Source organism: Mus musculus, chromosome 9 (genome assembly GCF_000001635.26).
Source record: "Mus musculus strain C57BL/6J chromosome 9, GRCm38.p6 C57BL/6J".
Classification (NCBI taxonomy): Eukaryota; Metazoa; Chordata; class Mammalia; order Rodentia; family Muridae; genus Mus; species Mus musculus.
The window spans coordinates 53463327-53488779 of record NC_000075.6 but is presented as its reverse complement, the minus strand read 5'-3'; the positions used below and the strand labels follow the sequence as shown (position 1 = coordinate 53488779).

Genomic DNA, 25453 nt, shown 5'->3' with positions numbered 1-25453 from the left:
GTTTGTTAGGCCTTGCTATCATTCATTCATTCATTCATTCATTCATTTTTCCTGTTAGGTCTTCTCATTTCACAGATGTGTCGTTGCGTAGCTTTTCCCTTTGCTGTGACCTATTAAGTCGAGTTTGTCATACAGCTGTAACTCAATGTAAGGATGCTCTAGAAAGCCATCTTCACGTTATCGTTGGCACACTTATTCCCCTTGTGGATTATCAGGAAGTTCAAGAACAGGTAATTTCCCAGTGCATCTACAACAGAGTATTTGAGACGAAAGATACTCTTAGGAACTGAATGCTTTAAGTTTACCTTAATGAAAATGCTTTTTGATAAATGGTGGAGAAGACATTTTTAGCAAATTAATCCTTGAAATCAATTACTACCCCTTGGTGGTTTTGATCTAATAAATCCAATAGTTTCATCTGTTACACTGAACTGTAGTCAGAAGTAGAGCTAACAGTTCCCATCGTGATGGTCCGTGAGATCTCCTATAAATAACATTCCAGTATGAATTCCTTATGCCTCCTTGTTCAGCACTGTAAGTATTTTAGAAGTGTTTGAAGCCATAACCACTAATAGCTGGGTAATACATATGCCGTTAGAACATGTCTTCTGGACTAGGGTAGCAGAGGTTTGTTTTTATAATGTCATAATGGGATTTGGCTCTTTAAATATAATTAAGACTTCTCTGTCTTCGTTTGATAATTGTCTAGGTATTGGACCTGTTGAAGTACTTAGTGATAGATAACAAAGACAATAAAAACCTCTCTGTCACAATTAAGCTTTTGGATCCCTTTCCTGACCATGTTATTTTTAAGGACTTGCGTCTTACTCAACAGAAAATCAAATATAGTGGAGGACCTTTTTCACTCTTAGAGGTAATAAACACTTTATTTATAATTTTGTATTATAGAACATAGGCAAAAGTATTATTTTAAAACATTAGTGCTTCACTAATAAGGACAGAATACTTTCAGTTGTAGTAAAATTAATACATAAGATTTACCTTCTTAAATACAATACAAATCTTTTAAAAATATACATAGATATTTTAAATGTATACATCTGCGTGTATATGTACCTTACGTCTGCATGTGCCCAAGGAAGCCAACAGGTTTCAGAGTCCCCTACCACTGAAGTTATGTATGGCTCTGAGTCATCTGACAGGAGTTCTGGGAACTGAATGCAGGTCGCCTGCAGGAGCAGCCAGCTCTTTTAATCACTGGGCCATCTCTTCAGCCTCTCAGAACAGATCTTTTTACATCTTCTTGCATTGCATTTAAAGTACAGATATCAAAGCTTCCTGACAGAGATAAATTTGAATATTCAGAGAATATGATACAAAATAGTATTAATTTTAACATGCATAAGGTCCTATGGTTCATTAATATCTCAAAATTGCCATGTGTTTTTCTTTGAGAGTCAGTAATGTTTATATTAGAGATGATATTAAGAATTTTATCTTTATAAATTGTAGTTATATCTCTAACATTTTTCTAAATGTTATAATTTTAAAAATCATTCCATTAAGACTATAATATGAAAACCTTTAATACATTTAAGGTGTACAATACTGTTATACTAACAAGTAAATAAATTTGTAACATTTCCTTCCAATTCAGTTATGTTGACATCTAATATAGATAACAGAATCTCTTGGAATTTAAGCTCTTAAAACATTGTCAGAATTCAAGTGGAAGAAGGAGCTTAGTTCTTCCATGTTGGTTTTATGGGTCAGCAGCTATAGACAGTACTTACTATCTTACCTTGTATTGTTTCACTCTTCACAGTTAGCCAGTACATACTCAGCTAATATTAAATTAATTTGGTCTTTTAGGAAATAAACCATTTTCTCTCAGTAAGTGCTTACAATCCACTTCCGCTGACCAGGCTTGAAGGACTGAAGGATCTTCGAAGACAACTGGAGCAACATAAAGATCAGATGCTAGATCTTCTGAGAGCGTCTCAAGGTACTAGTTTATTTGTTTATCTTAATATTTATTTTATATGTATGGGTGTTCTGCTTGCATATATATTATGTGCACCACGTGAATGCCGTGCACATAAAAGGGTATTCAGTGCACGTAAGAGGGTATTCGATTCTCCTGGAACTTGAGTTAACAGATGGTTGTGAGCTGCCGTGTGGGTGCTGGGGACTGAACCAGGATCCTCTGCAAGAGCAGCAAGTGCTCTTAACAGATGAGCCATCTCTACAACCCCCTTGCAGGAATAATTTTAACATGAATTTTTTTCTTCCTGTTTCTTTCTCAAATATTCTTTGTGAATTTTTCTTAGCTTACCACCACCACCATTTGCATTCCTGTCATTACAGAGAGGCCACTGGATGGCACAGGTCTAAGTTCCGAATACTATGTGGGAACAGTCCAAGCAAGGTTCCTTCTAGCTTTTGTGTTGAACAATTCTTATGTTTCAAGTTATTTTTTATTTTGCTAAGATTATTAACTTTTCTGTTCAACTTGTTCCAAATATTTCTTTATTTGATGGGTAAATCTTGCTAATCATTTCCCTGTGATTGTATTTCAGAAGGAAGTTCAAATTCTGTCTACATGTATTTTTAAAATTTGTTTATGATTTAAAGCCTTTTAAAATGTGCTAGTTTGGGGAGTGGATGTATTGTCCTTATGATAATTGAAGCATTTTTCTCTAAATTATTTCTAGATAACCCACAAGATGGCATTGTGGTGAAGCTAGTTGTCAGCTTGTTGCAGTTATCCAAGATGGCAGTGAACCAGACTGGTGAAAGAGAAGTTTTAGGTAAATGATGTAGGCAAATGGTCTTCTTTAGTATGGTCAGAATGAGTATAAGCTCCTCATTTGATTCACTGGAAAATTAAGTATGGCTTGCTAAGTTATATATCTGTTTAATTCAGGTAACCCTGGATAGCCAAGTGCCTTTTGTATTTCCGAAATAGACATTTAAGATAAAGTTAGCAATTATAATTAATACTGTATAAATGTTAACCGTAAAATGCCATGTAAATATGCAGGGAAACCATAAATCTCTGCTTAGTTAAGTTGCGAATTAATTAACTTCTGAAATGTTTCATAACTATGACTGGTGGTATTTAATGTTTATTTTGTTTATAACAAGAGGAACAGAGATGCTGAAGGATGGCTGTCTTAGTCAGGGTTCCTATTTCTGCATAAAACATCACAACCAAGAAGCAAGTTGGGGAGGAAAGGGTTTATTCAGCTTATACTTTCACACTGTTGTATATCACCAAAGGAAGTCAGGACTGGAACTCAAGCAGGTCAGGAAGCAGGAGCTGATGCAGAGGCCATGGAGGGATGTCCCTTACTGGCTTGCTTCCCCTGGCTTGCTCAGCTTGCTTTGTTATAAAACCCAAGACTACCAGCCCAAAGATGGATGGTACCACCCACAATGGACTCTACCCCCTTGATCACTAATTGAGAAAATGCCTTACGGCTGGATCTCATGGAGGCATTTCCTCAACTGAAGCTCCTTTCTCTGTGATAACTTCAGCCTGTGTCAAGTTGACACACAAAACCAGCCAGTACAATGGTTAAACTCAGATTTTTTTTTATAATACCATTTAAGTCTTTGATTGCTGCCGTTTAGGCATAGTCTAATCTAAGGTAACTTGCTGACATGTTGAATATAGGCACTTAAGATTTGGCGGTCTTAGGGTGGGAGAATCACATGGTTAACGCTAGCCAGAGGCTGGCGTGGCAGCAGTGCTTTCTGGGAAGAGTAAGTGCTGGTGGCGCCCAATGGTGCCCACCTCTTCTCTCGGTGGGAGCCTGCTGCCCTGCATGCCTAATGTTTAGGCTGGTTTTTATTTAAATTTATCTTATGTATAGACTTGAATACAGCCCATGTGTTCCTGATTTCAAGTATCTGTACACAATCAAAGAATAACTGCATTCGCTTCCCAGATCTAGAAACTGAACCTGCCTCATCAGAATCCTCAACTCTGCCCGACCCCAGATTAACATCTTTGTTCCTCATGCTGTTTCTGGCCATAAACCTGAGCTGCTCTGGGATCCCTCAGTAGCTTTCTTATGTAATATAAAGTGAACCTGCTTTGAACATGTGATACACATCACACTTCGTGATAGAAGAAAAAGCCTTTCCTCTAACATCAGGCAAAGAGAAGTTATCCCTTTACTGCTTGTATTCAGTACTGTATGTGAGTTCCAGCTCGAGGTACCAAGCACGGAGCAGAACGAGAAGTGTGCAGAGTGAAAAAGAAGCAAAGCTGCCCGTGTTTGTAGATGCATGATGGCCTATGCTTAAAACACTCTTGATTTTCTTTTTAAATTTTTAAAGTCGATACTTCATGCAGTGCCAGACATGTTAATGCTTTTGCTTCTAATATTCTGTGACTGTAATTGTTAACTTATTTCCTGTCATCTCTGGTGAAAAATATATTACCACACTGATGTATTTTGTAGCTTTCTTTACTCCCAGTGTTAGAAAACACTGAAGTCTTGAAACATGATAAAGCAGTGTTAATACTTTTTATGACTCGACTAAAATGAGGTTCCTATATGCAGAGGCTGTCGGAAGGTGTTTGGGAGAAATAGGTCCTCTGGATTTCTCCACCATAGCTGTCCAGCATAACAAAGATGTGTCCTATACCAAAGCCTACGGGTTACCTGAAGACAGAGAACTTCAGTGGACCTTGATAATGCTGACTGCCCTCAACAATACCCTGGTAGAGGACAGGTGAGTACAGAGGATGCCTTTCATCTGATAGAGACATCACATCTGGCCTTCAGGAAAATGACACCCATACTTCACTCAAGTGTACACTTCCTTTTTCTTTTTTAAACGATTTTATAATTTTTATGTAAATCAATGTTTTGTGTGCATCTATGTATGTGCACCACAGGCACGCCTGGTGCTCCTGTGGCTCCGAAGAGGGTATTGGATATCTTAGAGCAGGAGTTGGATGATCGTGAAGCACCATGTAGAATCGAGCCCAGGTCCTCTGCAAGAACACCGAGTACTCTTAACCACTGTGTCATACTCTAGTCTTTCAAGTCCTTACATTAAAGAAAAAAAATGTTGTATATTTTAATGAAACTCATTTATGACTTTGTGTGATCAAATACCCAATATTCCTGACACTTGATGGTGGTGAAGTTTGTCTGTTCTAAATTCGAGTAAGACGAAGTTAGACAGGATAAATCAGTAAGCTGCAGGTGGTCCACACAGTCAGTTAAAATACAGAACTACGGACTGGTGGGGTGGCTCAGCAGGGAAAAGGACTGCCAGCAGGTGTGATAGCCTGAATTTGATCCCCAAAGCTAAGTGGGGCGGGGGAGAGAACCTGCTCCTGAACGTTGTTTTCTGACCCCCACAGGCGTGCCGTGTCACGCACCTCCACCCTCACACACACAATAATAATGTTAAGTACAGGAAGGTAAAGAGTGTTTAAAATAACACTTAAAATAGTGATTCTTGCGGGGGCGGTGGTGGCGCACGCCTTTAATCCCAGCACTCAGGAGGCAGAGGCAGGTGGATTTCTGAGTTCGAGGCCAGCCTGGTCTACAGAATGAGTTCCAGGACAGCCAGGGCTTGGGGGGTGGTAGGGAAGAGTGATTCTTAGAACCAGAGTGCTTTGTTCCTTCAAGCTAATCTTTATTTTGATTTCTCTAAAATAATCCATGGAGCAAAAGCTTTGTAATTTCAGTCCAGGGCTAGAGGTCATCTGAGTAGACAAAACGTTCCTGAACAAAATTGAACCATCCTTTGGTCCTTGTGCTTCCTCCAGTCTCGGGCCCAGTAACACACTCTCTCTGTCAGTTGACCACATTTTTAGGTCTCTTGTAGCCCTCCATTTCCTGGGGTGTTTTTGTTTTAGTAAAAAGAGAGTTCTGCTTTTTATTTAGAGGTTTTAAATGCTAATGGTTTTCAACTAACTGCTTTGTCAGAATGAGTGTATGTTCCTTCAAAAAGTATCTTTCCAATAGTTTTAACATTTGGAGTAAGATATTGTACTTCACATCAAAAATGATTTGTATCTCTGGAGAAAACATCAGCTTATTTCCTCAGGTGAATTAGGATTTCGCCATTTTCACTAATCATATTTATTAGGCTACATTATTTCCAAACAATTCTTCTTAAATTTATGGTCAGTGTAACAGTCATTGTGCAGAATGAAGAGAATTGCTATTGATTAGTAACTCGTATTTACTGAGCGACTATTTTAAAAATCCTTTGACTTTTTCTCTTCAGTGTTACAGAATATTATAGATAAGTTTCTAATATTTTAAATTATTAAGTTTAAAACTTTCCAGTCAAATTTGCATAGCATTCCAGATTAATAAATTAACTATTCATGTTTTTCAGTGTCAAAATTCGATCTGCTGCTGCTACCTGTTTGAAAAACATTTTGGCTACAAAGATTGGACATATTTTCTGGGAGAATTATAAGACATCAGCGGATCCAATGCTGACCTATCTACAACCTTTTAGAACATCGAGGAAAAAGGTATTTTAAGTAACTAATATACTGCTTGCTAGAAAGACTCAGACTGCACGTTCTGAATTCAAGGCATTTGTGATTTTTCCCTAGGCAGATTAGAAAGTTGAAATGGATACGTAAAGAGATGCTAATTTGGGGCCAAGGGAAACTCTTTCCCAATATACCTGTGATATTTGCATCATTGATCCGGGATATTTTAGGGGTTGTGATCAGCCAGCAAGCAATTACTGCTTAGCATACCTTTGATAAAATAGAAGATGTTTAAGCTTCTTTGACGCATGTTAATCATCATGGCAATCCCGTTGAAAGCTGTCTGCAGTGTCTTTAAGAGCTTTTGCATCTTTGCTCTAAGCATTTCTCTCTTCAGAAAGTGACAGAGCAATATGCAGTTTTTTGGTGTTTTGCTTTTTTTTTTTTTTAACCTGTTTGAATTTAATGGAAATACGCACCATTGAAATAGTCATTTTAATGTATCATAGTTTTGGTTCCCAGTAAAATTAGTAGTAAATCAGACTGTTAATGAAGTTAATAATGTAGCCTAATGTAAAGTATTAGGTTTTTTATTTGGTTGGTTTGAGTTTTTGTTTCTTTGGTTTTTTGATTTGGGGGTGTTTTGGTTTGGGTTGGGCTTTTGTTGTTGTTGTTTCAGTCTGGGAGTTGTTGTTTGGTCTGGTTTTGGTTTTGTTTTTTGAGGCAGGGTTTCTCTATGTAGCCAGAGCAGTGCTGGAACTCACTTTGTAGACCAGGCTAGCCTTGAACTCAGAGATTCACCTGCCTCTGCCTCCTGAGTCCTGGGATTAAAATACGTGTATGCCACCACCTCCCAGCTAAATATTGTACTTTTAACATGTAATTTTTACATTTTATTTTGAAATCAATTTTGTGTAGATTTGAATCAGTTTTACATATGAGCCAGGTGAGGCAGAGGTTGTGGCTTGTGTGGCTGCCAGTGAATGACAGAGCTAACAGAGGAATTCAGATTTCCCGCTCCCTACACATAATATTTTTACAGTTTCACTCCCTCAGTTTAGATCCCCCATCCCACATGTGTGCTCCCCACTTCACTTGTTTGTTTTTCTAGCAAACATTGCCTCTTAGGGCCTTGTGCTTGACCACTGACTTGTACCCCTAGCTCCGGTTTACTTTTGAGATAGGATTCCAGTAAGATACCAAGCAGGCTGTGAAGGTAAAATCCTCTTGCCTCAACTCTTAAATAGGTGGGATTACAGACCTGAACCACCATTCCTGATCTAATCTGTTTAACTTTTATTAAACATTTTTTTCATTTGTGTGTGTGTGTGTGTACACATGTACATGTATGTGCCATGGCACACATACACAGGTGAAAGAACAACTTGCCAGAGTCAGTTCTCTCCTTAGACCATGTACATTCTTGAATCAAACCTTGGTCAGAGAGGGTTGACGGCAAGTACCTTTACTTCCTGACTTATTTTGTGTGCACAGGCCCCAGGTGTAGTTTAAGTGCACTCAATTTTATTGGAAGCAGATTGACTGTACCTGGTTTATTTGACATAGGAAATGACTTTCTGCCTCTAGTTTTTAGAAGTGCCCCGATCTGTTAAAGAAGATGTTTTAGAAGGCCTGGATGCTGTGAATCTGTGGGTTCCTCAAAGTGAAAGTCATGACATTTGGATAAAGACACTGACGTGTGCCTTTCTGGACAGTGGAGGCATAAACAGTGAAATTCTCCAGTTATTAAAGCCAATGTGTGAAGTAAGAGAATTAATCTGACTTAGAGCCTGTGTTTTTGTTGTTTGTTTGCTTTTCCCATTAATTTAAATTCTGTGTCTCTGATTGTGATTTACATATTTGAAAATAACTCTAAATGATGAGTAAACCATCCACCAGTGTAATGTAACCCACATCCAGCTGCCACAAGTCCACTGAAGTGGCTATCTCCGTTTAGCCAGAATAAACAGCAGGCTTTAGGTTTAAGAAAGCAACATACTAGTTAAATTCTACAAATTGCTGCAATAATTAGTAGTGATGCTTAAAGTAATTGAGATTATAAGTTATTTACGTTATTGAAAGTCAGCTCCTATTTCTTCACTGCCATTTGGCATTCTCCAGTATGCTTTCTGGGTGAAGCTATTCCGTTTCACATGGAAGGTCTGGGACAGCCAATTTCAGCAGATCCTAAGTAGGTGAGCTAATAGTGTTTGGGGCCTGGAGTGTGGCTCACGGGAGAGCAGGTTATGAATGCATTAGTCAGTCCCTGGGATCAGTCCTGGTGCTTTGCTGCCTTTTTGTTGTTGCTGTTTTGAGATAGGGTCTCGTGTCTCCTGAACTCTGTGTGTAACCAGGATAACTGACCTGGTGTTCCTGCCACCCTCTCCCAAGGTCGGAAACCCTTTGCTTGGTATTGCTGGGTTGTTTTTGTTCTGTTCTGTTTTTCTTTATTTTAATCACTACTAGATACACACTTTTGCTTGTTGTAGTTTTTAATTGATCTGTCAGGGGAATGAACCTTTTCAGTAAATGATGTTACTCTAATTCAAACAATTGAGTGGATATATGCCATGTCCTAGGTGAAAACCGACTTCTGTCAGATGTTGCTGCCATACTTGATCCATGATGTTTTACTGCAAGATACACATGAATCGTGGAGAACTCTGCTGTCTGCGCACGTCCGAGGATTTTTCACTAGTTGTTTTAAGCATTCCTCCCAAGCAAGCCGCTCAGCAACTCCTGCAAATTCGGATTCAGGTATCCTGTTTGTTAGTGTTTATACCGTTAGCATCTCAGCTCTAGAGAAAGATGGTTCCGTAAGTTACAGGGCAACTTTCTGCACACTCCTTACACCAGGCATTGTGCTTGCAGTGTGGACGTGAACCACACAGCACTCCCATTTTAGTAGTGGAAAAAAACATGTAAACAGACTCGTCCACATGTGTTGTTGTACCATGGAAGAGTTGAGATGGAGTTTTTATATTTTTAGACGTCTAGCCAACTACTCTTTAAAAACTTTACCACCAGCCAGGCGTGGTGGTACACGCCTTTGATCCCAGCACTCGGGAGGCAGAGGCAGGCGGATTTCTGAGTTCAAGGCCAGCCTGGTCTACAAAGTGAGTTCTAGGACAGCCAGGGCTATACAGAGAAACCCTGTCTCGGAAAAACAAAAAACAAAAAACAAAAAACAAAAAAAAAAAAAAAAAGGAAAGGAAAGAAAAGAGAAGTTTAAAAATTCAACCTTTACCACCAAGTCATGCATATTTTTGTAGGCAATAAAAGTTCTACAAATTTTTTTAATTACCCATAATCATACCCATAACCAAAGATATCTACATTTGGATTCATATGTATATAAATATAAACTTGTATATTTACATATGTTTTGCATTTAGATTATATCCATCTAATTTTTTAATTATTTTAAAGAAACAATTAGATTGTGTTTTACTTAATCTTCAATTTTACTTCCATGGTGAGAAGTGAGTATTTTTCAGGCCTTAAAAGAGCATATCAAATAAATCACGGGAGCATTTCCGATATTATTTACTAACAGAAGTAATTACATTAAGGGGGTTAGGAAGACGACTCAGCAGGTAAGATGTCAGAGTTTGGATCCCCAACACTCCTGTAAAAGACATGTTACATTTCAAGAAGTAGCATTTTAGGGGCTGGAGAGATGGCCCAGTGGTTAAGAGCACTGACTGCTCTTCTGGAGGTCCTGAGTTCAGTTCCCAGCAACCACATGGTAGCTCACAACCATCTGTAATGGGGTCTGATGCCCTCTTCTGGTGTGTCTGAAGACAGCTACAGTGTACTCATATAAATAAAAATACAAAAATAATTTTAAAAAGAAGTAGCATTTTAATAAAAACCACACCTTTTGTGTTTATTACAGTTATTTCAGCATAATTGTGGCTATTCAGTTGTCCCAGTTTTCTGCTTTGACTATGATGGGGTGGTTTGAAATGTCTTTGGTGCTCTTTAGACTTCATGTTGCTGGTTTTATGTATCCGAGTTGAGAGCGGCTGGGGCGAGTTGACTAGTGCCTACTGAGTTAGAGTTCTGTAGGATAAGATCCAATGTCCTGCTGAAGAGTGGAACAACTCCTGACTGTGATCATGTATGGCATGTAAAAGCAGATAGGTAAAAGCAGATAGACAAGCCTTTGAGGTACTGGAAAGTCCATAACCTGAGTTCAGTTCTCAGCTTCACATTGGCTGGCTCACCTATAGCTCCAGCTCCCTGGGGACCTGACACACCTCTCCTCCATGGATGCCTGCATTCACCTACACACACATTTTAAAAAATCTTTCTTAAAAAAAAAAAAACAAAAACCTATTCTAAACAAATAAAATTTTGAGGAGATGAACATATTTAACCTGACTAAAACATTAAAAAATACATCCTGGATTGAAACATCTAATGGCATCCCATTAATATGTATGATTTAAGTTAAAAGTTTTAAAAGAACAAATCTATCTGAAAAAAAAAACATGCAAATATAAACATAGACAAAGTTACCCCTTAGGAGCTATTCATCTAAATAGTCTGGAATGTGCTTACGAAATTTGGGGGGGGTTGCTGAATTAAAAATTCTAAAGCATGGGCTAAGGTGAGAATGGTTTATGGGTAAGGGTGCTTGCCACCAAAGCCTGAGTTTCGTCTTGAGAATCCCACACAGTGAAAGGAGAGATCCAACCTGCACACTCTGCCCTCTGACCTCTGCATAAGCCCCGTGCAGCCAGTGCCCACACACACACTGATTACTGTAATTATGTTTATTAATAAATATAATCTTTAAAGCCCTAAATTAAAAATTATTGCAGACACTCTGCAAACTATGTAAAATATATCACCTATGTTTAATTGGGAAAATACAGATGTAAGTCCACAATTACAAGTAACCATTTAAAGTCTAAATTTATTATAAGTACTGTTTAAAACCATCTTACTACTCACATTTATGCTCTGACCACATAGTAGCAAAATCATCTCGTTTCATTTCTGCATAGAGTATCAATATTTTTACTACCTTAAATGAAATACTGAATTTCACATATATAAAACTCTTACTGAAAATGACAATAAGTGTAGATTCCTATAAATCTTTTTTTTAATTTATTTATTTTATTTATTACGTATTTTCCTCAATTACATTTCCAATGCTATCCCAAAAGTCCCCCATACCCTCCCCCCCACTTCCCTACCCACCCATTCCCATTTTTTTTTTTGGCCCTGGCGTTCCCCTGTACTGGGGCATATAAAGTTTGTGTGTCCAATGGGCCTCTCTTTCCAGTGATGGCCGACTAGGCCATCTTTTGATACATATCTTAAATGCTGTGTCTCAAGGTCTCACACCTTTACTGGAATGTCTCAAACTCAGCTGTGTGAATAAAAACAAACGCCCGCACTAAAACACTTTATCACCCATCTGAATGCACATCCTGCCAGTTGTGTTCCCTCTGTGCCCCTCATCCTTTCTGCTTTCCAGCTCTGGTTCAGCAGTAGAGATCCCCTCACTGTCTTCTGAGTTCTACTTGATACTAGCCACCTCGGATGGACTTCTTTTTTCTTTTTTTTTTTCTTTTTCTTTTTCTGTCTTTCTTTCCCTTTCTTTCTCCTTTTGAGACAGCAACTCAAACTCAGTCGGCAGTACCCTAATTCTTCTGCCTTTGCCTCTCAAGTGCTGGCTATAGGTGCCATGACACCCAGTTTACACAGAGCTGGGGACTGAGCCCATGGTCTCCTGCAGGCTAGCCAAGCACTCTTACCAACCGAGCTACTCTCTCAGCTCCATCACACCCTGCTAACGTCCCCTGGGTCTCTATCCTCTCCCTTTCCCTGACTGACTGGTATTTTGGCTTCAGATGTAACTTTCTCTTTCAGGCCTTTCTTAGTCCAGGTGAGGTGACTCTCCTGTGACTTCTGCAGCATTCTTACCTTTTCTCTCACACCCTTGTGCAACCATGTTAAGAGCCTCCAGGCTAGTCAGCAAGCTCTGTGCGCAGGAACAGTCTTGATTTGTTCATGGTTGTAAATGTACTAAGCACCTAGCACATAAGACATTGCATATATCTCAAAGCAGTAGATATACCTGCTTCAGAAACAAATTATAATTTGTTTTTTTAATTGGATATTTTCTCTATTTACATTACAAATGTTTTCCCCTTTCCAGGTCTCCTCTTCAGAAACCCCTTATCCCATCCCATCCCCCTCCCTCTGCCTCTATGAAGGTGCTCCTGCACCCACCTACCCACTCCTGTCTTCCTGCCCTGGCATTCCCCTACACTGGGGCATCAAGCATCCTCATGCCGAAAGGCCTCTCCTCCCACTGATGTCCAACAAGGTCATCCTCTGCCACATATGCAGCAAATGCCCTTTATGTATATTCTTTGGTTGGTGGTCCAGTCCCTGGGAGCTCCGGGAGGGGGGGGGGGGTTCTGGCCTGTTGATACTGTTGCTCCCTCTGTGGGGCTGCAAACCTCCTCAGCTCCTTCAGTCCTTTCTTCAACTCCTCTATTGGGGACCCTGGGCTCAGTCCAATGGTTGGCTGTGAGCATCTTCCTCTGTACTTGTCAGGCTCTGGTAGAGCCTCTCAAGAGACAGCCATATCAGGCTTCCATCAGCAAGTACTTCCCAGTATCCAGGTTTAGTGGCTGTATATGGAATGGATCCCCAGGTGGGGCAGTCTCTGGATGGCCTTTCCTTCAGTCTGTGCTCTACACTATCTCCATATTTCCTCCTGTATTTTGTTCCCCCTTCTAAGAAGCACTGAAGCATCCACACTTTGGTCTTCCTTCGTCTTAGGTTTCATATGGTCTGTGAATTGAATCTTGAGTATTCCAAACTTTTAAGCTAATGTCCACTTAACAGTGAGTACATACCGTGTGTTTTCTTTTGTGACTGAGTTACTTCACTCAGGATGATATTTTCAAGTTCCATTCATTTGCCTGCGAATTTCATCAAGTCATTGTTTTTAATAGCTGAGTAGTATTCCATGGTGTAAATGTACCACATTTTCTGTATCCATTCCTCTGTTGAGGAATATCTGGGTTGTTTTTAGCTTCTGGCTATTATATATATATGGCTGCTATGAACATAGTGGAGCATGTGTCCTTATTACATGTTGGAGTATCTACTGGGTAGATGCCCAGGAGTGGTATAGCTGGGTCCTCAGGTAGTACTATGTCCAATTTTCTGAGGAACCACCATACTGATTTCCAGAGTGGTTGTACCAGCTTTTAATCCCACCAGCAATGGAGAAGTGTTCTTTCTTTCTCCACATCCTTGCCAGAATCTGCTGTCACCTGAGTTTTTGATCTTAGCCATTCTGACTGGTGTGAGGTGGAATCTCAGGGTTGTTTGGATTTGCATTTCCCTGTTGAACATTTCTTTAGGTACTTATCAGCCATTCGAGTTTTCTCAGTTGAGAATTCTCTGTTTAGCTCTGCTCCCCATTTTTTAATAGGGTTATTTGATTCTCTGGAGTCTAACTTCTTGAGTTCTTTGTATATATTGAATATTAGCCCTCTATCGGATGTGAGATGGTAAAGATCTTTTCCCGATCAGTTGGTTGCCATTTTGTCCTATTGACAATGTCCTTTGCCGTACAGAAGCTTGGCGATTTTATGAGGTCCCATTTGTCAATTCTTGATCTTAGAGCATAAACCATTGGTGTTCTGTTCAGGAACATTTCCCCTGTGCCCATGTGTTGGAGACTTTTCCCCACTTTCTCTTCTGTTAGTTTCAGTGTATCTGATTTTATGTGGAACTCCTTGATCCACTTGGACTTGAGCTTTGTACAGGGAAAAAAGAATGGACCAATTTGTATTCTATATGTTGACCAACAGTTGAACCAGCACCATTTGTTGAAAATGCTCTTTTTTCCACTAGATGGTTTTAGCTCCTTTGTTGTCACCTAAGATCAGGTGACCATAGGTTCATTTCTGGTTTTCCAATTCTATTCCATTGACCTTCCTGTCTATTTTTGTACAAGCACCATGCAGTTTTTATCACTATTGCTCTGTAGTACAGCTTGAAGTCAAGGATGGCGATTAACCCAGAAGTTCTTTTATTGTTGAGAATAGTTTTCTGGGTTTTTTGTTTTTTGTTATTCTAAATGAATTTGCAAATTGTTCTTTCTAACTATGAAGAATTGAGTTGGAAACCAAATATAATTTATAACAAACTCTTTACGTTATATTTTTATATTTCCTTTGAAATAAAAATAATGCCACTAAATTAAATTGATTTCTATTTTTTAGAAAGTGATTTTGTGATGCTGGTGAGATGGCTCAGTGGTTAAGAGCACTGACTGCTCTTCCAAAGGTCCTGAGTTCAAATCCCAGCAACCACATGGTAGCTCACGACCATCAGTAACAAAAATCTGATGCCCTCTTCTGGAGTGTCTGAAGACAGCTACAGTGTACACACATATAATAAATAAATAAATAAATAAATAAATAAATAAATAAATAAATAAATTGATCAATCAATCAATCTTTTTTTTAAAAAGTGTTTTTGTGGTGGACAAGCCACCCATCATAACCTTACAGTGTAGAAGGACACACAGACAAGAAAAGACTTTCACGGCAGTGTGAGACTAAGAAGAGATATTTCTGTTTTCGTTAGAGTCAGAGAACTTTCTCCGATGCTGTTTGGATAAAAAGTCACAAAGAACCATGCTTGCTGTTGTCGACTATCTGAGAAGGCAAAAGAGGTAAAATGATAACCGTTGTTTCTCGGGTTTGGGAACTGGGCACTCTAACTTCTTCTAATGCTTTTTAATCTGATTATTTTACATGCAACTTTTTCAGACTGCTAAAATTGATTGGTGTGGTGCTTGTGCATTAAAATTTTAATTTAATAATCCATATGCAGGACTGCACCTGGGCTAAGTATGGGAGACTGTCAGTTTTGTTCCAGCTGTCCCAGCAGGCATCCTGCAGAAGCTAAGTCATGCAGGCTTTAGCTTATCGCAGCAGGGAAGATGCGGGAACTGAGCACATGGTTTTCCGAGGTTGTTCTCAGTACTGCAGCTGCTCATGAACTCGTTCTCAGAGTAGCTGGGGTTGGTCATCGTTATCGTCTTTTATCGTCTAAAGCCTTTCCTGCTCTGTGCCAAACTTACCATGACAATCTGTAGTAAGTTTGTGACATTGTCATGGGGGTGATTTAGGTAAGTTACTTTACAGTATAGTGTCTTTGTTTCTATTATAATTTTTTTTTGAGACCAGGTCATTGTAGCCTAAGGTACCTTTCAGTTCTCCACGTAGCTCAGCATAGCCTTGAATTCCTGACATTCTTCCACTTGGAGTGCTGGGTTTTTATCAGTGTGTACCATTGTCCCAGACCTTCAAAGGGTTATTAACAAAGTTCAGAAATAGCTCAAAATGGGTAGTGCAGTTGAAGTGTGCTGCTAGCAAGTTACCAGAACTCTGGAGAAGTAGCTCAGAGTGGTCTAGTCCATCTTACGATTGTTCAACTTTACATCAATGTGTGGCAGCATTCAGAGAAAGAAAGGTGGACTTCAGAGTCCGGTCATGTTCCAGGCTGGTGAAAATACAGCATGATCCTTTTTTCTCTTTCTCATCTTTGTAGCCCTGGCTGTCCTTAAACTCACAGAAATCTACATGCATCTGCCTCCTGAGTGCTGGGATTAAAGGATGCACCACTATGTTCAGCAATCCCTTCATGAGATTCTAGATTGTGGCTCTTTAACAGCCCTGTGATGAAGAGGATAAACCATAATTGGTGCCCCCATAGTATACTGTGTTGTTATGATTTTCTATAGGTTATGTGCGATAAATGCATTTTTTAACTTAAAGTATTTCCAACCTGGGATGGATATATTGGCCATACTCCCAGCCCAAGTGAAGGAACATGCATGATTTGGACACGTAGTTATTAATGCCTCATATGCTGTGTATGGCGGTAATGACAGCTGTTAGTAAAGAATGGGGTGATGAACTGGAAGAATAATAGATTATTTGACCCTACATGCATTTGTGTTGTAAGCAATGCAAGCCTTTCATAACATTCTATTTCACAAACAGATTTCATCTTGCATTTAGTGACTTTGTGATTAGAAAGTTTGTGACTTACTTTGTTTTATTGTAGATCCTTTTCTAAGAAAACCTTTAACTGTAGCTGTGAGTACCTTTTCTGGTGTCGGGAGGTAGTTTCATCTTGGGGCCAATTATTTCAGACTTCATGAGGTAGAATAGTATTAGCAAGGCATAGAGAAGATAAAAATCCTTTTTTTAGAGAACATTTTTTAGTGCTGGGAAGATGGCTCCGCGTGGGTAAAGTGCTTCTGGGTAAACCTAGCATGCTGCACAAGCCTGGTGGCCTGACTTTAAGTTGCAGAGCCTGTGTCAAAGCTGGGCTTAATAACATATGCATCTAACCCCAGTGTTTATAATAGGTTATAGGAAGCAGAGACTGGAGAATCTCCAGGAACTTCTGGGCCAGCAAACCTAGTATATGCAGCAATAAACATATGAGGCCCTGTCTTAAACAGGCTGAAGGCGTGGACTGACCCCCAAGGTTGTTTTCTGACCTCCACATGTGCTGTCCTTTGCAGCCAGTGATGTAAAGGGTGGGTACAGAGCCCAGATTGGTTCGGCATGATGCCTAGTGGCTTTCTTTAGATTCTCTGAGAGGTTATGCTCCGAGTCGACGGAGAGCCGCCCTTGTAGCCATGCTGTCTCAGAATGGTTCTTGCCATACACTCAGGAATTATGGCTTGCGATGAAACAGTACCATTTTGCTCCTTTCATTGTTTATGTTAGAATGGCAGGACACCCGTGTTTAATTCCCCTCCAGACCTTCCTCGGGAACAGCTTTTGATGACGCTTTCTGGCTGGATTTGAATTATCTTGAGGTTGCGAAGGTGGCTCAGTCCTGCTCTGCTCACTTCACGGCCTTGCTCTACGCAGAGATCTATTCAGATAAGAAAAGCACAGACGAGCAAGAGAAAAGGCAAGTGGATTTTGAGGTTTGGGTTTTGTTTTATTTATTTGTTTATTCTTGTTTTTTTTTTTCAAGAAAAGGTTTCTCTATATAACTACCCTAGCTGTCCTGGAACTCACTCTGTAGACCAGGTTGGCCTCAAATTCACAGACATCTACCTGCCTCTGCCTCCCTAGTGCTGGGATTAAAGGTGTGTGCTACCAGCTACCACTACCCAGTGACATTTTGGTATATTAAATTGATGTTGATACTGTTTTCCGTTCAAATGTATAGTAAAGATTTATTTTTGCTCCATTTTTCCATTTAAAGGACATTTTAGCCAGAGATTTTCTATATCAAAGCAAAATACTTTTTTAAGAAGTAATTCTCTGAAAATATAGAAATTGTAGTTATATAATGTGTTCTATTTTGTATTATAAAGACTAGACATAGGAAGCTAATGAAGAGAAACAACATTTGGTTGTTTGTATATTCCCTATAGCTAAGCTAGCATTTGGAATGTAAACCACCCATACATGTGTTCATGACTGAGTGATTTCCTAGTTTTGGTTACATTAGGTTTACCTCTAATTCACATTTCAGAATTCATTTTACTCTTTGACTAGAATGTGATCAGTCTGTGTGTGACTAAATAAGTTTTATTTATGTGTTACCTGCTTGTATTTCTAGCTACTTCAACTCAATTTCCTCTGATTGAATTAGAACTTTTATAAAAAGCTTAAAAATATGATCATAGATCGTGATGAAAAATAACCAAGAAAGTAGGGTATTAAATTACATTATACGTTTTATTATATGAACCTCCTTTTAGATCCCTGTCTGAAATAGCCTAGTGTTTGTGTTTATAGATAGCCTCACTTTCTTACCAGTAATTCAGCCTTACTAAGAAATTAAAATCACAAATGTGAGTTATGCCAATACATACATTATTTTTGTTATTAATAATGGTAGATGCCATTAAGCTGGAAATGTAATATATTTGTTTAGACTGGAAAAGTGGGACCAGAATTCTCATGTTCTACAAGTCGTTAACATAGATCTAGACTGTTCACTTGTGGTTTGATATTTAAATCTCTGCCTTTTGGTTGAAAACCATTAGAGATGTACATTATGTGGTCACTATAGAACATTGTAACCCTGTGTGTTCGTGGTCACTATAAATCCATGAAGACAAGTGCACAGCACTGATCGCAGTTTGAGTGAGTTTTAGTATTTTGGGTTTGTAGAACGGTGTTTTTTATTAATCAAGAGCAAATAGTATGTCCTCTGAGTATAAATAGAAGCATTTTAAATTTGAATGTTAGCCATTATGTGAATGGAGCAAACTTGTGCAGAGCTGCTTGCCTTCAAGCAGGTGTGACTGCATTTGCTTTGCTGGTCTCTTTGGGGTTCTCCCCCAACTTCCAGAGAACTGATGAAAAAAGGAGGACAGACAGACAAGGTGTACGGAGACTGAGAAGTGCAGGAGTCCACAGTGGCTCTGTTAGAAGAGCCAACCTGGAGACCTAAGATAGTAAGCACACTGCGTTTGTAAATAGAATATAGGCAAGCAGTTTACCTGTACTGTCAAAGAAACAAACCACAAGTATTTTCTATTCAAGTTGTTTACTAGGATTCTTCATAGTATGTACTTGAAATAAAGTACTGTTTTGTTAGCATGTTCCTGAGACACTGCAATCTCAGAGTTAGTGTCCTCAATCTGTGTAAAACAAAGTCAGCTCAAGGCTTATCAATAAGACTCAGAGAACGGATTTTTACAGCCTCAGATGTCTTACTGTTCCAAGATCCTAAAGTAATGCCTAACAGTAGTACGTGCAGCTGTGTTATATGTGTGATGCCTGACAGTAGTATGGGCAGCTGTGTTACACATGTGTGATGCCTGACAGTACTACATGCAGCTGTGTTACATGTGTGATGCCTGACAGTAGTATGTGCAGCTGTGCTACATGTGTGATGCCTGACAGTAGTACGTGCAGCTGTATTACATGTGTGATGCCTGACAGTAGTACGTGCAGCTGTGTTACATGTGTGATGCCTGACAGTAGTATGTGCAGCTGTGCTACATGTGTGATGCCTGACAGTAGTATGTGCAGCTGTGTTGCACATGTGTTGCCTTGATGAATTGGAGCTAGATGGATATTTTACATGTGTATCATATCTGTACCTGAAGGTCACAAAGCAGAGTATCGTCAACAGCATTCTGTCACTAAGTGCGCCCCTCCCCCCCATACCAGCCTCCTGAGACTCTCCCAGGGGTAAAGGTGACCTTCAGTGTATGTTTATCATTCCTCCAGTCTAGCAATGTCATATTACTTGTCATATTAGTATGGATCTTGAAATACAGTGTAGTATTCTCTATTTTTGAGTTTTATAAGACATTTTCTATGCCACATTTTCCACCCAAGTTTTTAATATCTATGCTGCCTATTGCTGTCATTCTTTACTGCCATGGTACACTAGAGAAGGCACCAGTTTGTTACCTGTGTCAGTGACATATACCTTATTGGGAGAACTACTGGTGTGCAGATTTTCAACTTACTGAGGTAGTGCTGAATTGTATTAGTGTGTGTACTTTATTAAACTGTAGTTGGTAAGAAAATTAGTTTGTATAGTTATTTGCTACATTGGAAGGAGGAAACAAAAGTGTAACTTTTTCTATTTTGAGGGAAAAATATAGAAAACACAAAACATGTTTTAGAAAGATATTAGAGGGGGCTATCATTTATGGTAGTATTTAATTTATATATTGGATTATTATAGGCACAGTAGCAGTGATGATACTAAAATTGAGTCACTTACCAAGCTATAACACCCAAATATATAAATGCTTAAAGGTAAGGTCTTACAGTGGATAAATCTGAGTTCTCGTCGCATTATTACCTCTAGATTTCAGTTGCTCTCGCTTATTTTCATCAGATTTCTTTCTTTTCAGTTTATTGGGGGTTAAATTGTGTCTTGTGGTTTTACTATATATATCTGTAATTATCAAGTTAAACTTTAAGTAAGACCACTGGTAGAATACTTAGGATATGTATTGCAAAACTTCTGTTTTTAAACAGGCCTGTCTTAGCATATAACTGCTGTTTATACAATAGTGTTATTATGAATAATTTCCGCATGTAGAATTAATATTCTCAAATTTTTCTTTTTTCATGCCAGTTCTAAATGATATACTGTGTTAAAGTATAAATGGTTTACTGTTCTTTTTGAAACCATAATTAGTTTCTTTATGTTGAAGTATAGAATGAATATATTTATAACATTGGATAGTATGTTCTCATTAAAAGAGATGTTTTTATGATAAGCAGAAGTCCAACATTTGAAGAAGGAAGTCAAGGAACAACTATTTCTAGTTTGAGTGAAAAAAGTAAAGAAGAAACTGGAATAAGCTTACAGGTAAATATTAGAAACCCTGTGATAATTTGTATGTGATATGTTGGATTATCTTCTCATAGGGATATAATTGATTTTAAAACTGAAACTAGGGCTGGTGAGATGGCTCAGAGGCTAACAGCACTAGCTGCTCTTCCAGAGGTCATGAGTTCAATTCTCAGCAACCACACGGTGGCTCACAACCATCTGTAGGGGGATCTGATGCCCTCTTCAGACAGGCATATATATATGTGTGTGTGTGTGTGTGTGTGTGTGTGTGTGTGTGTGTGTGTGTGTGTGTGTGTGTATGCAGCAGAGCACACATACATTAAATATAAAAAAAAATAATTGTTATATAACTGAAACTACTTATTGGACCTAGAATATTTATATAAATTTATGCTCTGATTAGAGAAGTGATTTCCAATCTCGACTCCTCCACTTGTTCTATAACACTGCATAAATATGTGGCCCTTCTGACCTTGAATAAAGGCTCTTTTATTGCTGACCATGACACCATGACCAAGGCAACTTATAACAGAAAGTGTTTGATCTGGGCTCATGGTTTTAGAGTTTCATCCATGATGGCAGAGCAAAGGCATGGCAGCAGGAACAGCTGAGAGACAGAGACAGACAGAGAGAGACCGTCCCAAAGCTCACGTCCTCCATAAGATTGCAGCTCCCAATCCTTCTCAGACTCTTCCACCTAGGGACCAAGTATTCCACCGTGAGCCTATGGGAACATTCTTATTCAGACCACCACATCCCATAATTGTCTTAGTCTCCCTACCTCTGCTCTTGTCCTAACCATCTCTCTTATTAAACTAACAAACACCTTCCCTTTATCTCGGGGTATTTGTTCTTGTTCAGAAACTTTGTTATGCTGTGCCTATTCTTAACTATATCATGAACATTTCAGACTTCTACTGTTTAAATCGTTTCTGTCCTTGGATCTGGAAGGAGTTTCTCTCTTCTGTATTCTCTTAAGGTGTTGTCTTCTTTCCTTTCACGTCCAGACTTTCCCATGATGTCTGTAGTTGCTCTCTCCATTTCTTTCCTTCATTCCATTTAAATGGCACTTGCCTAATGTTTTCCATGAACTATATATTGCTTAGTCTATTAGTCACCTTTCATTTCTTTCTCCTTAACTTTTTTTTTAAAGGTTTATTTATTTTATGTATATGAGTACCCTGCCACTGTCTTCAGACACACCAGAAAAGGGCATCAGATCTCATTAGCCACCATGTGGTTGCTGGGAATTGAACTCAGGACCCCTGGAAGAGCAGTCAGAGCTCTTAACCGCTGAGCCATTTCTCCGGCTCTCTCCTTAACTTCTGACTCCACATCTAGTCATGTCTTGTATGTGTGCTTGTATGTGCAGGCCATAGGTTGACATCAGATGTCTTTAATAACTATCTTATTTTTTTGAGACAAGTTATCTTATTAAATGTAGAACTCACTGATTTTGCTAGGCTGGCTGATGAGCGAGCTCTAGGGCTCTGCCTGTCTGCCTCTCCAGAGCTAGGATCACACATGCGTGCAGCTGCTTTGAGTTTTCTGTGTGTGTCCTAGGGATCTGGACACACACTTTAGTGACTGTTTCCTGAGCTCCTCAGCCCTGTCTCGGGCTTGCCATGTGATCCTCTATACTAACATTTCTCTTTTTCTCTTGGAACTATGTAGTTTCACCTTTCTGTACTGATTTTCATGAGTATTTTCTTATGCCAAGGACTGTTAGATCCCTAGTGTTTCAACTCTTAAGGTTTTATTTCATGTCTATGAATAGAAATACTTGAATAAGAGTTATATGTAGACTTATACCAATATTGATTTGTAATTAGGAAATATTTACCACAGCAAAAAAATATCAAGGCAACTGACTTGCTTGCTCAGTTTCCTATGGAGTGTAGCTTCTGGTTTTTTGGTTGTTTATTGTTTGTTTCTGCTTTATTTCATTGAAGTTAAACAACACTAGGCTTTCCTGTGTAAATATCACTAGAAGTATTTTAAGAAATTGCTGCTTTAAATGCAGCATATTTCTAAAACTATGGGCATTTTAAAGAAAATTTATAGCCTTCATTTGCTCCAATTTCAGTAGTTAAGGTTTGCAGAATTTTATTCTTCCATTTACAGTTTTATTTGTGGACAGGATTGTTTTGTTTTGTGATTATTGCTGAATGTGATTAAAAGTCTAGTATGTTGGTATGCATATCTGTTTCATGAAATTCCTTAGTTTTATTATTTTATGCATATGAGTATTTTGTTTGCATGTTTGTTAAGTGCACCACATGCATGCCTAGTTCCTGTCAAGGTCAGAACAGTGCATGGGATCCCGTAGTCCTGGAGTTACAGGTGATTGTAAACCACCATGTGGGTGCTGGGGATCAAACCTGGGTCCTCTGGAAGATAAGCACTTTTAACTACTGAGCCTCTCTTCAGTCTGTGAGCATTACTTCTAAAGTAGACCAACCATTTTCTTGTATAGGACAAGACCACTGTCCTATACAATGATTACAGTGATTAGGATACTTTCTATTTTTATCATTATATTTTACTTTTACAGCACATTTATGAGTTGTAAGTTGTGAGTTGATAATGATAAAATTTAAAGCTTATAAAATCCATGAACTGATTTTTATTTTCAAGTCTCTGCCTTTGGTATTTCTGTTTGCAGGATCTTCTCTTAGAGATCTACAGAAGTATAGGAGAGCCGGACAGCCTGTATGGCTGTGGAGGAGGGAAAATGTTACAACCCCTTACTAGGTAAACTGCACTTTCTAGATAGTAATTCTACTTCTCGAAGGAGCTATATGCATACAGAAACAGAAGATGTTTTCACCATCTTTTCTTACAGAATACGGACATATGAACATGAAGCTACGTGGGAGAAAGCCTTAGTAACTTACGACCTGGAGACCAGCATCTCCTCCTCCACCCGCCAGTCAGGAATCATCCAGGTGCGCTTCTGTCTGTGTCTGCCACCGTCAGTGCACCTGTTAGCGTTAGTTCAGTGTATCAGTGAAGTTTACGCAGGCAGCAAACTTGAGACCACTGGAGCTGCACTGTCAGATGTGAGGCTAGCGCCTCAGTACACACAGGAAAGCTGCACGGGTCAGTGTAGTTTGTTGATAGTACCTTTATTACCCGAGAGCAGAAGACCCTTCCTGAGTGTGTACAGTATGCCAGGAGACACTAGTAGTGCTTCATGTGGCACTTCGAGTTTGCATTAGAGTTGGTCCCAGAAACTGTTATATCTATTCCTAGTTAATAGGCTTAGGTATTTCTCCATCAAACATTAACATTCCCTGTAAATATACATGCTAAGCAATATTTTAGAATTTTAAGTGATACTGTTAATTAAAATTTTTTAAATTATTATTATTATTATTATTACCATTATTATTATTTGCTGTTTTCCCTCTCCTAGTCCAGTGGTTCTCAATCTGTGGGTCGTGACCTCTTTGCGGGCTCACTGACCCTTTCACAGAAGTTACACATCAGCTATTTAAATTATGATTCATATCAGTAGCAAAATTACAGTTGTGAAGTAGCATTGAAAATAATTTTTATGGTTAGGGTCACCACAACGTGAGGAACTGTATTAAAGGGTGGCAGCATTGGGAAAGGTTGAGAAGCACGGGTCTACTTTGTGCTGACATATTTGATTGTGTATTTACCTCCTTTCAGGCCCTGCAGAATTTGGGGCTCTCCCATATCCTGTCTGTCTATCTGAAAGGATTAGACTATGAAAGACGAGAGTGGTGCGCTGAGCTGCAGGAGCTGCGTTACCAGGCGGCGTGGAGGAACATGCAGTGGGGCCTCTGCGCTTCTGCCGGGTGGGAGAAATGGACTTTCCAAAGCACAGCCCTTCCCCAGGGGTCTTTCTCTGACTCTGAAACTGCACATTTGATTGCTTTCTCTTATCTGTGAATATTAACATGTTGGTTTTTCTTGTTTAATATATTTCACAGACAGTATGGCCTGACTTCTTATTTAAGATACAGTAGGCAGTTACCACAACGAAGCTTGAATTACATTCTTTTTTTTTTCTCATTAGAGAAATTATATCCCCTGCTTCAAGCATTTTGAAGATAGACATTTAAAAAATGTCTTTTCCTATGAGAATATTGTATGTTGGATTGAGGAATCTAAAGACAAGTGTAGGCCTTCTCCCTTGCACTACTTGCTGCATTGTAGTCATATGCACTTTTATTGGCTGGGTGATAAAATAAGTTACCCTTGTTAATATTTTGTTGCTGCTGTTGTTGTTGCTGTTAGAAAGCAGTACTAGGCCCAGAAGTAATGATGCACACCTTTAGTCCAGCACTCAAGGAATCAGAAGCAGGTGGATCTTTGGGCTTGATGATAGCCATGTCTACACAGTGAGTACTTGGCTAGCCAGGGCTACACAGGATACAGTGCCTTAAAAACAAATAGATAACCAGGCATCTTAAGATGTATTGATAAACCAAGTTATGCTAGAAGGTAAAAGTTTTAACCAGTTTGTCAAATCACTATATTTTTAAAATGATAACCAGAACACCTAGGGTACTGAAGGATTTAATAACTACATAAAAATCTTTTAATGATATAACACTGAAAAAGTAAGTCATTTTAATTATCTTAATGGAAAAATATTTTCATATATTGGAGTATTTATCA

At 38.9% G+C, this 25453-nt stretch overlaps 1 protein-coding gene across 4 annotated transcripts in view; it reads left to right on the top strand.

Moving 5' to 3' along the window:
- Atm (ataxia telangiectasia mutated) overlaps positions 1 to 25453 on the top strand; it is a 99707-nt gene that overhangs the window by 48049 nt on the left and 26205 nt on the right. For all 4 annotated transcript variants that reach the window (XR_870525.2, XR_003947767.1, NM_007499.3 and 1 more), the window contains exons 30-43: positions 59 to 230; positions 710 to 874; positions 1834 to 1966; positions 2676 to 2771; positions 4536 to 4707; positions 6337 to 6478; positions 8030 to 8206; positions 9022 to 9199; positions 15077 to 15164; positions 17273 to 17428; positions 20728 to 20815; positions 23466 to 23554; positions 23646 to 23748; positions 24479 to 24627. Coding sequence is in view for 2 of the 4 variants with exons in the window: in NM_007499.3 (NP_031525.3) it covers positions 59 to 230; positions 710 to 874; positions 1834 to 1966; positions 2676 to 2771; positions 4536 to 4707; positions 6337 to 6478; positions 8030 to 8206; positions 9022 to 9199; positions 15077 to 15164; positions 17273 to 17428; positions 20728 to 20815; positions 23466 to 23554; positions 23646 to 23748; positions 24479 to 24627 (1908 nt within the window). In the remaining 2 variants the exon portion in view is untranslated. The remainder of the gene's footprint in view (positions 1 to 58; positions 231 to 709; positions 875 to 1833; positions 1967 to 2675; positions 2772 to 4535; positions 4708 to 6336; positions 6479 to 8029; positions 8207 to 9021; positions 9200 to 15076; positions 15165 to 17272; positions 17429 to 20727; positions 20816 to 23465; positions 23555 to 23645; positions 23749 to 24478; positions 24628 to 25453) is intronic.